At 46.2% G+C, this 12,999-nt stretch overlaps 2 protein-coding genes across 2 annotated transcripts; both read left to right on the top strand.

The window, feature by feature from the left end:
* The first annotated feature begins 4,458 nt into the window (after window positions 1-4,458).
* Window positions 4,459-6,827, top strand: LOC117841945 (probable polygalacturonase). The gene is made up of 3 exons (XM_034722269.2): window positions 4,459-5,222; window positions 5,526-5,857; window positions 6,150-6,827. The coding sequence occupies exons 1-3, from the start codon at window positions 4,657-4,659 to the stop codon at window positions 6,635-6,637; spliced, it is 1,386 nt and encodes a 461-aa protein (XP_034578160.1). The 5' UTR covers window positions 4,459-4,656; the 3' UTR covers window positions 6,638-6,827.
* Window positions 6,828-10,894: 4,067 nt separating this feature from the next.
* Window positions 10,895-11,638, top strand: LOC117841967 (uncharacterized). The gene has a single exon (XM_034722296.2). It carries the CDS (start codon window positions 10,985-10,987, stop codon window positions 11,327-11,329), a length of 345 nt encoding a protein of 114 aa, XP_034578187.1. The 5' UTR covers window positions 10,895-10,984; the 3' UTR covers window positions 11,330-11,638.
* Window positions 11,639-12,999: the final 1,361 nt, after the last annotated feature.

Below are 12,999 nucleotides of genomic sequence, written 5' to 3'. Positions count from 1 at the left end.
AGTGGCTTTGCAATCCAACCATAATGCTTAACAAATTTTCTATAATAACCAGTGAGACCTAGAAATTCCCTCAATTCAGTAACTGAAGTAGGTGGTGGCCAATTGAGCATGTCTTGAGTTTTGTTTGGATCTGTTGCCACTCCTTCAGCCGAGATAATATGGCCTAAATATTCTAGTTGTGGTTGTGCAAAGGAACATTTACTTGCTTTCATGTACAACTTGTGCTCTCTTAGCTGTTGAAGGACTAGAGCCAGATGCTGAATATGTGTCTCCAGAGATGGACTATATACCAAAATATCATCCAAGAAGACCATAACAAATTTTCTAAGGAAAGGAGCTAAAATCTCATTCATTATGCATTGAAAAGTAGCAGGTGCATTAGTCAGGCCAAAAGGCATTACCTTGAACTGGTAGTGCCCTTGATGTGTCTTAAAGGCTATTTTGTACTCATCTTCCTCTTTCATTCTGATTTGGTGATAGCCAGCTCTCATATCTAATTTTATGAAATACCTAGTACCAGCCAATTCATCCAGAATCTCATCAATTAAAGGTATTGGAAATCTGTTTTTCACTGTTAGAGAGTTCAATTTCCTATAATCCACACAGAAACGCCAAGTTCCATCTTTTTTTAACACCAATAACACTAGGCTGGCAAAAGGGCTAGTACTGTGAGTAATGAGACCTGCAGCTAATAGCTCTTTGACCTGTTTCTCAATCTCATCCTTATGCTGAGGAGAATATTTATATGGCTTTGAATTAACAGCAATAGCATTGGGGATCAATGGAATCTGATGGTCATAGAACCTGGAAGGTGGTAAATTATTTGGTGGGTGAAAGACATCTTGAAAGTTATGGAGCAATTACTGAATACTGTCATTGCCTGTTGCATCCTGCACCTCTTGGACTGCTTCCACCACTGCCAGAGCCCAAACATCATTCCCTTTTGACCATTTCACCACTTGATGGGTAGGTACTTCCTGCAGCTTTTGTGATGGTGGTGGTACTCCTTTGAGTACAATTTCCTTCCCTTTATCCACAAATTGTATAGTCCTATCTTCCCAATGACAACACATGGGACTGTGAGGTTTTAGCCAATCATACCCTAGGATAGCATCATAAGCCCCCAAAGGTAGTACTCGCATATCAGTCTGTAGTGTATGACCATTGGCCCACCATGATAGCTGAGGAACCCAGTGATCAGTAAGTATTGTGTCACCATTTGCCAATCTGACCTGTTTTGGTGTGGTTGGTATAGCAGAAATCCCCACAGTTGATAGAAAAGAGCTGCTCACAAAACTGTGGGAGCTACCACTATCTAGCAGAATTAGCATGACTTTGTTGTTGACTAATGCCCGAATCTTCATAGCTTCTCCCACTTCGGTACCAGCAATTGCATTCAGAGATAATTGGCAGAAATCTGCAGCCAAAGCATCCTCTATTGCCAGCTGGTTCAACACTTCACTAGTCAATACCACATCCAAGTCATTCAGCACTAAAGCATTAGCTTGAGCTGGAGGTTGAGGTCTTTTTGTACAGACAGCTTTGTGATTGGCATCATATGGTTCAGCACATAAATAACACAATCCATTTGCTCGTCTGTAATCCCTTGTTTGTCTCTCTCTCCACAGAGGAGAAGTTTGGGTAGTGGTTTTGATGTCTCCTTTTGGTAACTGAGTGAGCTGTCTGGCAGTGCTAGAAGCTCTCTGCCACCTTGCTTTCCCTCTATCCAAGACCTGTTGTTGTATTCGTGCCAGTAAGATAGCTCTTTCCAGTGTGTCAGGGACTTGTGATTGCACTACACAGCCAATGTCCAACTTAAGACCCTTGATGAACTGTGTCACAAAAAATAGCTCACCCAATTCACTGTTGTGCATTGTCACATGGTATTGCAGGTCTTCAAAGGTGTGTATATAAGTTTCCAGGGATTCTTGCTGTTGCAATTCCAACAGGTGTGTCAAAGTCGTCCTGTAATCATTATCTCCAAACTTGGCCTCCACAGCTTGTATAAAAATGTCCCAATCTTCTAAGCCATACTTTTTCTTATACATCCGTAGCCACTTAGCTGCATTGTCATCCATGTTGAGTGAAGCATAAGTAGCCCACATGCTCCTGGGTATGTCAAAGATTTTGAAATAATCTTGACATTTGTCTTTCCAAATGCAAGGATGTTGTCCTGTAAATTGGGGAAAATTCATTTTAGGCAAAACCACCTTGGGACGGAACGTATCTTCCTTTCTTGGCCTGTCAGAGTGAAAACCAAACCTTGGAGTAGCACTGCCCCTTTCAGCCCTTGTCGTGTTCTGATAGAATGGCTGCTCCATGGACACCTCTGATGCTGTAGGACTTGGGGGGTCTCTCCTTGCTGCCATCTGTGCCAATGTGAGTTGTGCCACTGCCTGGCCTGTATTTTCCATTTGCTTGGCCAAGACCTGTTGATCTTTTAATAGCTGCTAAAGGACCTTTGTAGACATATCAAAGCGAGTGTCCAATTTCTGCTGACTTACATCAATCTCACCCACCTTGGCAAACAAGAGATCCAGACTTTCAGTAATTTGTTCCCATCTTGCATCATCTTTAGTTGCCTGTTCCTCCATCTTTGCTAACAGCAAGGTGGTCTGTACTGAGGGCTTAGGAGGAGCCGTTGTGACTGCACCCAAAGCTCAACAAGATGCACGGCGTGCTGGTGTTAGCTCTGGTCAGAGACACGCGCTGCAACTGCGCAAGCCGTGGATGATAGCAGTCGACTAGCAGCTCCTGCAAACACGCGTCGGAGAAGATCGACGCGACGCCCAGGACAGTGAATTGCTCCGTTCTACCGCCACCACACGCCACCTCTCAAGAGAAATTCCGCCAACGAACCCAACACCCGCGCCTCCAGACAGATGAGGAAGAAAACCAGATCCACAAAATTCCGGTAGGAGAATATGTCGCGGACCAAATGAGCAAGGGACCCGGTAGAATCGGACGTGCCGAGGCGAACCACCTCCGTAAATCGACCCGCGTGCTCGGGAATTACGAGGAAATCAGGGTAGTGGCCGGTGCTGCGCGGCACAAAACCCGATCTCACCCTACCAGTCGTTGTGCGAGGTCAATCGCCGGGATAATGGAGGCACAGCAGCAGCACGCCGAGGACGAACGGAATCTGATACCACTGTAACACCCGTGGCCGCCGGCGGACCGCCGTCGACGTGAGCAGAGACACGGTGGATATCGGTGGGGAGGGCAGAGGACCCTGATCCCCTTGAACGAGTGTTCTATTCTTTGTTTCAGAAGATGAACAACAGTTTTTGGATCGGGTACAGTATAAGCCCGACTCCTTCCGGTTACAGACACTGACCGACCGGTCCCACATGACAGCGTTACACAAAACGTAAACATCAGAACAAAAGCGTATTTTCTAACTCCCGTCTTCTGTCCGCCTTCGTCAGTTCATGACAGTCGGCTGATGAGGCCCGACATCCGGAGGCGGCGCGGACACTCGCATCCGAAGAGGCCCGACGGTCAGAGACGGCGCAGTCACCCGCATCGGACGCGCCTCGAGCTCGCCTGGGCTGGTACGGGGAGGATTGGGCGAGGTCCGGCATGGGCAAATCGAGCACGGAGATGGTGAGGGCGGCCGGTGGCATGGCGGCAGCGAGGTTCGGTGGCTGGATGCGGTGGAGTAAGCAGCGCAGCAACGGCGACGCGGCGAGCCCCTTAGACTGTTCCTACCACCTCCCCTCTTTTCAGTCGGAGCACCACGACCACGTGACTGGGCTTTCCCCCGCGACCAGCACCTAGCACCTACCACCGTCGAGCTACCCGTCCCGCAACCGCTGAGCCATTCCCATCCCAAGTGGTGGCCCGATTCGGCCTGGCCTGGTCGGAAAGAGATTCTAAAATCTCGAATATGCGCACCGAGAATATATGTTTGCTAGCGGGGGCGGGCTTCCCCTGGTAGTCCCGCTGCGTCCTCTGACCGTCCGTCTCGTCTCATCTTTCTTTGGCTGCGCTGAAATCTCACGCGGGAAGCAGTTGGCTGACGTGGCCAGTGGAAGCACATCGTAGAGTTGGTATATTTGAGGAGGGAGAAATTTAGAGGTGCTAAAATTCCTATTAGATACTAATTAGAAGTATTAAATATAGATTAATTATAAAACCAAATGCACAGATGAAGGTTAATTTGTGAGACGAATGTATGAAGCCTAATTAGTCCATGATTTTGACAATATGATGCTACAGTAAATATGTGCTAATGATGGATTAATTAGGCTTAATAAATTCGTCTCATAAATTAGCCTACATGTAATTAGTTTTATAATTAGCTCTTGTTTAATCCTCCTAGCCTCCGAATATTTGGGGTGACATGAATTTTAGTCCGGACTAAAGATCTAAATACCTCTTGTTATAGTCTAAAAAATTTAGGGACAACAATCTATACGGGTATACTGCCGTTATCGTTCGGAACAAACCCTTTCTGTTCCAGGACATCTTCGCGACGGCGACATGAACCCCGATCCAATCCAACTGAAAAAATTAAGCATCTTCGACCAAGTTCCGTGCGATAATTCTACACTACCGCCGCGCATGGTTCTCCAAGCCGCAAAGATTCCAACTTGATAGCGCCCAGTAGAGAAGAAGAGAGTAATTATTGATTTCTTGGAGCCAGACGTCGCAATGGCGTCTCCTCCGCTTCAGCTCTCGGCCGCGCCCTTGCTGCTGCTACTACTGGTAGTAGTAATCCGGGCCGCGAGGTCCAGCCGCGTCTTCTCCGTGGTTGACTACGGCGCGGCGGGCGACGGGTCCCGCTACGACACGGCGGCGATCCAGGCCGCCGTGGACGCCTGCGCGGCGGCGGGCGGGGGGCGCGTTCTCCTCCCGGCGCCGGGCAACTACCTGACCGCGACGGTCCACCTCCGGTCACGGGTGGTGCTGGAGGTGGCCCCCGGCGCGCGTCTGCTGGGCGGGACCCGGCAGGCGGACTACCCACCCGAATCTCGCCGGTGGTATGTCGTCCTGGCCGAGAACACCACGGGCGCCGGCGTCACCGGCGGCGGCGAGATCAACGGCCAGGGTGGGGCGTTCGTGGTCACGCCCAGCGAGGTGAAGAACGTCATGGTGAGCTGGAACACCACCGGCGACTGCCAGCTGGGCGACGAGTGCCGGCCGCGGCTGGTCGGCTTCATCGACTCCAAGGATGTCAGGATCCATGACATCACACTCAACCAGCCTGCCTACTGGTGGTGAGCATTCCTTTATCCCCCCAATTCCATCGATCAATTCATGGACCATACTGATGGTTCATGGCTGCTAATTTCAACTGGTAGAGACAGCAAGCTTGTCTGATTCTTCCATTCCAAAGATGCTAGTACGTATAATTAAACAAATTTTGATCTGCTGCGCCTGTTTTTCTTGTGATTGTGGGAAATAACTTATCCTGATACGTTTTCCTAGTTAGGACGTGGACATGGGTTGAGCAGAAATAAATGGTATTCGTCAGTGCATTTGGGCAAAATTAACAGGCTCTGCACTTGCATTGCTTGCAGCCTTCACCTTGTCAGATGTGACAACACAGTGATCCACAATGTGTCCATATTTGGGGATTTTAACACTCCCAACAATGATGGCATTGACATTGAGTATTCGAACAACACTGTCATAACCAATTGCCACATTGACACCGGAGATGATGCAATATGCTCGAAGTCATCCGCTGGCCCTGTTTACAACTTGACGGCAGCAAACTGTTGGATCCGGACTAAATCTTGTGCTATCAAATTTGGAAGTCAGAGCTCCTTCAGCTTCAAGAGGTTGCTCTTCGACAACATTACGATAGTTGATTCACATCGAGGAGTTGGCATGCAGATCCGGGACGGAGGTAAATGACCTATGTATACTTGCAATTGTCTCTGTATGTTGATACAATTAGGTATTATATACTGAATAATCCTTACTGTTTCTTTCTCAACTTCTAAGCCTTCTAAACAGCAATAGTGTTTTAAGAAGTTCCGGAGGACAGTTTTTTTAGGCAACCTGAACCTCGCATTTACTACTATATGGTGCCTGGACATACTATAAACTGTTTTAGCACCATCAAACTCATATGCTGAACTGCTGCTTATGGAGTTGCTTTCAGCTTCCCTTTATATAGACTTGCATAACTTCTGCAGGGAATGTGAGCGATGTGGTGTTTTCAAACATCAAAATGAGCACCAGATACTACCATCCTCTATGGTGGGGAAGAGCTGAACCGATCTACATCACAACCTGCCCAAGGCACCCAGACTCCAAAGAGGGCACCATTTCAGACATAAGATTCATCAACATCTCATCGGTATCAGAAAATGGAGTTTTCCTGGCTGGATCAAAGCACGGGCTACTCCGCAACCTGAAATTCAAGAATGTCGATCTGACATACAAGCGATGGACAAACTACACAGGAGGGCTGTATGATTACAGGCCTGGGTGCCAGGAGATGGTGAAGCACAAGACCGGTGGCATGATGCTGGAGCACATCTCCGGCCTGGAGATTGACAACGTGAGGATGAGATGGGCGAGAGGAAACCTGAAAGGCTGGGATGTCAATCCTCTCCTTTTCCGGCCATCAACCATCGACAAGCTGTCGTTCCATGACTGGCAGTCAGTGGATGTTCTGTGAATTTGACCGACATAAGGGTAATTGTACGACGTGTTTGTGTGTATGTATCACGATGAATAAGGGGTGATTCTTTTGTTAAACGTGTTAATAAGAGATCCCAGCAGCTTTTATGCTTCTGCAAAGAGAATTCATGATGTAGTTGTGTTGTGATTGTTTAATACATACGTTTAAGGAGGTGATTGTTGAATCATGCCTTATCTCTGTTCTCATTTGAAGCGTGCAGTAGTTGTGTTCCTGTTGATATAGGTTTTAGGATATGCCATCTAAGTTCAGTGCAGCAGCTGCACGCTTGATAAAACCCCTGGAGTTGAAGAACCAGATGACCGCTCAAATATTAAGAACATGTTAATTTAATTTGGAATGGCATTCTTACACAATTTTTCTATGAATACTGGCACCTCTAAAAAAACCCACATATAAAAATTCAAATAAAAAAGAAGAAAGAAAATAGCCATTTAGGTCAAGGGATGGGCCATGCCCCAATCCCGGACCGGCCCGCCGCTGCTTCCAGCCAACTTTTTAGTATGCCTATTGGGCCTGAATCAGCCCAATTCAATAAACAGTCCAACCCATCTGACGTTCCACCGTGCCAGTTCTGGACTACCACCGGCCTGCCGCCCGTGGCCGTGTAAAACGTTGTAAAACGTGAAGGGGTTTTGCAAGTTTCTCCATTGCCCTCCTTCCTCGGCTCCGTCAGGCTCCGATTCGCCCACACGACCTTGCCCAAACGGCGGTGAGGCCCTCTGCCCTCCCTGGCCGCCGCTCTCGCCCCGCAACCCCAATCCCCAACCATCCTGCCGCACTCCCTTGCCATTGCCTGGTGTTAGGATCAAAAGACAGCTCTGTTTCTCCAACCGCCGCGGCCGACAGGCTCTAGAGGTAACGAACCCTAAGAACTCCGTGTTATTCCTGTGCTGAAATCACTTTGGCCGATTATTGCCAACGATCGGGAGTTCAGGTCAGCACGGATGTGCTGGTTGTACTTGAGATTACATGGTATATGAACGTTTTCCTGACTTGGTAATCACAGATACTGTAGAGTTCGATGTAAGCTTTCGATAGAGCACTTGTTTGGGCCAAAGGTTTGGGGATTTGCTAGTGGGAAGGGTTCTGCCCAAGTTCTGTTGTCGATGACAACAGTAACTTTGTTATGTTAATTTGGAGGGCTTAATGCTAGATATAAATAAAGATGATAGAATGGGGAACATAGAATAACTGCTTTGAATTGTGAAGGATGCTGCTCTAGTTTGGTCAGAACAGTGTTCAATGTTTGAACGAAATAGAGGACTTAACAACCGAGTCATGTCCAATAATAATGGAAGAAAATTAGAATTCTGTACAGATGGGACTAGTTAGGTTACAATGATCATTCTGTTAAATCTGAAACCTATAGCTATTTGTTCAGTGAGGCAGCGGAGAGGTTACTGCTGGAAGGGATTATGGGTCGTTTTTTCACATATATAGAATCAATCTTTCAGAAATCTGTATGAATATGTGTTGTATGAACTGCATTTAAGTATGTATTGCTGCTATTCAGGATGTGGTGACACTGAGTACTGAATCTTCTGCCCGTCGCTTCACCTTGTGTGGTGGAAAGGCAAATTACACGGTGGAATGTTTAACTCGAAATTCTCATGTGTCATGGACTTATGTTTATACATGCCATATTTATTGATTAAATTTAAATATTGCACAATGTATTGGGTGAGTGTGACCCATGCACGTATGTAAGTGGTAGCATATGCTTTTATCAGATAACCAAATGTTCTAATTTTCTTGACTATGCTTCACATGGAAGCACTGTTATAAATAGCCCGCTATAGTGTCGCTATAGCTTTTTTTAGACAGGTGCTGCGACGATATTGCAAAGATTACCACTAATGCCGCTAACTCCGCTATTGTATGAAATAGCACCACTAAATTCAATAGTCTAGCGCCGCTAACTCTGCTATGACTGAGTTATGAACTTATATACTTGTCGTTTATGAGCTGTGAGTGATGACTTATGAGTTATCTTGTGAGTTGTGACTTTTTTTTAATATTTGCACTTACGCCTGGATATGTACTTATGAAATATGAGCTGAAATTTGTGAAATTACTCATGTTTAGGTCTAAATTTTGTTGATTTTTTTTGCATAACGCTAAATGTCATAGCTGCCGCTATAGCTGCACTATAGTTCATATAGCTTTTCCGGGACCACTCCGCTAAATTCTATAGCACACGATTTGCAGGGAAGTCATGCTACTGAATTTTGCACGTTTAGAACTAAATATTTTGTGGTAACTCCTCCACCTATTTGGCTGTTACAGACTTGCATTCGCCAAGCCAGCGTACTCGCCATGAAAGATCCCACCTCCCATTGAACCAGACCCAGAGGGTCCGCTTCGAGGCAGCACTCCACAAGCTCCAGGTGCTCACCCCCACCACAGTGTTAACCGCTGCTGTCACCATCATCACAGACACCATTCCCGTCAACCACGATGACAAGATCCTCAGGTTACCCACCCTTTCCCATCCCATTTCTCTCTCCGTTTCTCCATTCATATGAACTGAGGGGAGTGCATGCAGGGAACGTTCGACGTCGGATCAGAATGGGAAGGTGGTGGCAACTCTCTGTGGGGTGACGGAGTGGGTCGATAAGCTAGTCTATGTGCGGACGCTCCGGGCAAGGTACTCGCTGCTGTATTGTGTGTCTCCACAGGTGTCTTTGTTTTGCTGTGACAACATCGGAATTTGATTGGGGAATTTGCCTTTAGGACTGACTGATTTGTCACAAAATAGAGTTTGCTGTTGTGATACTGAATTGAGCGGTGGACTTTTATTGTACGAGGGGGCTGTGTAAGGCAATTTTACCTATTGAAACGGACTACTGAAATATTGACGTCTCATTATGGAGATGCCTTGTTATGCTGGCTTCGAGTTGTATATACTGAAAGATTATACAATAGACTTGATTGTTTTTTTTTTAAGTTTTAGCCATCGGGACTGCCAGACTGGTAGTTTGGTTTGCTATAACCAGTTAAATGGATTTGTTTAAATTTTTTTACATGCATCAAAATGATTCAGCTGAGTTTACATGTGACTTTATAATGATTCTACTATAACAATGTAGCAATTGTTTGTTTGATTAATATTGTCTGAATTGAAACATTTGATCAATCAGTTGTAGCGCTGTAGGTCCCTTGCGGCCTCCGTCCTCGATTTGGTCGGACTGGTGGCTGTGGCCCTCAGCCCCTGACCAGAGGAGGTCGGGAGGTGGGCCGCGGTATCTCTTGGGCCGCCTCAGCATATACTTCTAGCTGTTTTGGACCTTTGATCTTTTGGTGCCTGGTTGTCTTAGCCTCTTTTGTGAGGGTACCCGGCACGTATCCATCAATTTAATTTAGATCGCAATAGATTCATCTGGGTAGGTGAGCATGCTGCGATGGATGAAACTGCCCAGTTGATGGGAGCTGAACCTGATAATTTCACCCCCCTGGAAACGAGGAATCATATTTCCCGGCTTGCCAATGCCATACGTGTGCTTTCAGCCCTAGGATTCACTTCGATTGCCAAACTGATAATCGAGACCGCGGAAGCAAGTGTATCGTCCAATGTTGCTGTATAGGGCTGAATTTTTTGTACAGACAGCAGAGAGAGAAGCTGCACGTCGAGTTGAGCTGGTGAGAAAGGAAAATGGGTTAATATAAGTAACTAACTATGCTGATTCTTGCTGCCTAATTGGCAGAGAAGACTGCTCGATCTGCAAGAGTCTTATCCGTGTGAGATCAGTGTCAGTGCCTGATATTCATGGTGTATACTTGAGACCGCATGATAAGTGCCTTCTACACACTTGACAAAGATGCAAAATATTAAAATTTCTGCGGATCTCGCTCCACCCTGGTGCTGTTCATGCATTCGATGATGGTGCCAGAAATGTCAAAATTAGAAATGGACCATAGGTATATAGATAATTAACCCGTTACTCTCTCTTTGCATCTTACATACTTTTGTCGGAATGTACATTTAAGGTGCTTGAACATTTCAAAACGACAATGCTATTGGTTATTTTGATCTTTTTTCCGATAATATGCAGCTGGTTATTCTTTTGTTAAAACCTTGCTGGTTCCGAAAATTTTAGTAAACGCGGGTGCTCACTTGATGAGTTTAGTAAACCACGGCCCATTTACTCTCTCAAAGCCCAGGTTAACAAGCCTTGATCAAATCCCAGCCCATTTGCAACACTTCCAAAGCGGGACACCTCACACACCGGGCCAGTCTCCACAGCGCAACCTCCCAGCCAGCCAAGCACCCAAATCGACGACCTCTTCCCCTCTCCGATCTCGACGCGCACCCAATCGGGCTCGATGCGGGCGATCTCCTCGGCGGCGGGTGGGATGCTGCGGGCGCGGCTGCGCGGGGCGGCGCGCGTCCGCGGCGGCGGCGAGGGGGCCGGGCGGTGGACGACCCCGGGGCACGAGGAGCAGCCCAAGGGGTACCTCTTCAACCGGCCGCCGCCGCCGCCAGGGGAGTCGCGCATGTGGGAGGACTGGGAGCTTCCCTGCTACGTCACCTCCTTCCTCACCGTCGTCATCCTCGGCGTCGGGCTCAACGCCAAGCCCGACCTCACCATCGAGACCTGGGCGCACCAGAAGGCGCTCGAGCGCCTCCAGCAGCAGGAGCTCGCCGCCGCCGAGGCCCACGCCGAGTGATCCGCGCGTCTCAGGTCACCCCGAACCCTAGGCTGCCTCTGATTTGCTTCCAATAAGATGGTTGCGATGTGTGGTCCCGAACTTCTGGTGTGGATGGAACACGGGCTGAACACTATGATGTTGTTTCTGTTTCCATTTGAAATTTTCCCGATGATGATGGCGAATGCCCTGAACATTTTGAATTGTTTCACAGTTGTATTATCCTCTTCACCTTTGGTTGTACTTCTACTACATGACCACAGTTAGGACTGTACTTGTCTCTCTCCAGCGGATAACTCTGCTATGGAATGTTTCTTATGTTGTTTGAGAGCCTTGGGCGTTTCTAATGAGTACATAAATTAGTTTTAAAACATTAGAAGGAAATGCATAATTTGTTACTTAAGTAAACGTGTAAATTTGTTCGAACATAGTTACAGTTTGTATGGGAGATGCAGAACAATATTTACCACATGGCTATATAGGGTGCAGAGTCTTAGCTTCTGTGGTTACCTAGCCCATTATGTCATTTAATAAAATTGTAGATTCAAACTGTCACCCCATGCCAAATGGAATGTTGCCTTGACATTGTTGCTGGTTACCTAGCCCATTATGTCATTTAATAAAATTGTAGATTCAAACTGTCACCCCATGCCAAATGGAATGTTGCCTTGACATTGTTGCAATAGATCCTGTTGGTGAAAATGTGAATGGATTGCTTAGATGTCTTAACATAAGTTTTAAGCATAGCTGCCATTGGGGAGGGTGTGGGCAAGCACAGGTTTGCCCACACCCAAAGGAATTGTGTAAATTTAATGGGAAATGGGTGGGGGAAGATGAAACAAAAAGAACAAATTGTGTTCTAGATGAAACTTTGATTTCTCTGATGAAAAAAATAGAGACAATTAAGCAAGAAATGACTGATTAACATATCAGAATACCACGGCATAGAAAGACTAAGGCACTAATCAAGGATCGGAAGTACTACACCATCGTTCCATTTTTATTCATAGTCTTGTTTGTACTTGCACTGTCTTCATACATGTGGCAGGCTAACATAATGAAAAGCTGCTTCCTAAACTGTACTTATGTATTTCAGGAGAACCAATCAAGAATTTTAGAAAAGATCCAAAATAAATAGTAGATAGATTTTTACTGCAGAAGCATCCAAGCTTGTAATTTCACCAGATTCCATAAACGCATTAGTGGATAGTTTGGCTAATATTTCTGTTTCATTTTTAAATTTACCTGCTGATGATGGCGAATGCCCTAAACATTTTAAAATGTTTTGTGGTTCTATTATCCCCTTCATATCCCTTGTGTACTAATACCACATGACCACAGCTAGGGTTGTACTTCTCTCTTCCGCTGATAACTCTGTGTGAAATGATTCTTATGTGTATGACAGCCTTGGGCGTTGCTTGGTAAGCATGCTACTTAGGGAAATTAGTTTCAAACATGAGAAGAAGATAATCCATAATGCGTAAATATGCTGGGCTGTGGGTATAGTCATATAGGTTAGGTGTAATTATTAGCTCCTATGGTGGCTGAGCCTGTTATATTATTTAATAAAACAGGATATACAAGTCAAATCAGTGCAAGCCAGGTGGAATGTTACTTCAACATTGTTGCGATGAATCTTGTGGTCAAACTCTTAGATTCAAATAGCCATGTGGTACGCTTGAATTGATGAT

This window comes from Setaria viridis, chromosome 2 (assembly GCF_005286985.2).
Source record: "Setaria viridis chromosome 2, Setaria_viridis_v4.0, whole genome shotgun sequence".
Classification (NCBI taxonomy): domain Eukaryota; kingdom Viridiplantae; phylum Streptophyta; class Magnoliopsida; order Poales; family Poaceae; genus Setaria; species Setaria viridis.
The sequence above is the reverse complement of the archived record's forward strand: the minus strand, read 5'-3'. Positions and strand labels throughout refer to the sequence as shown.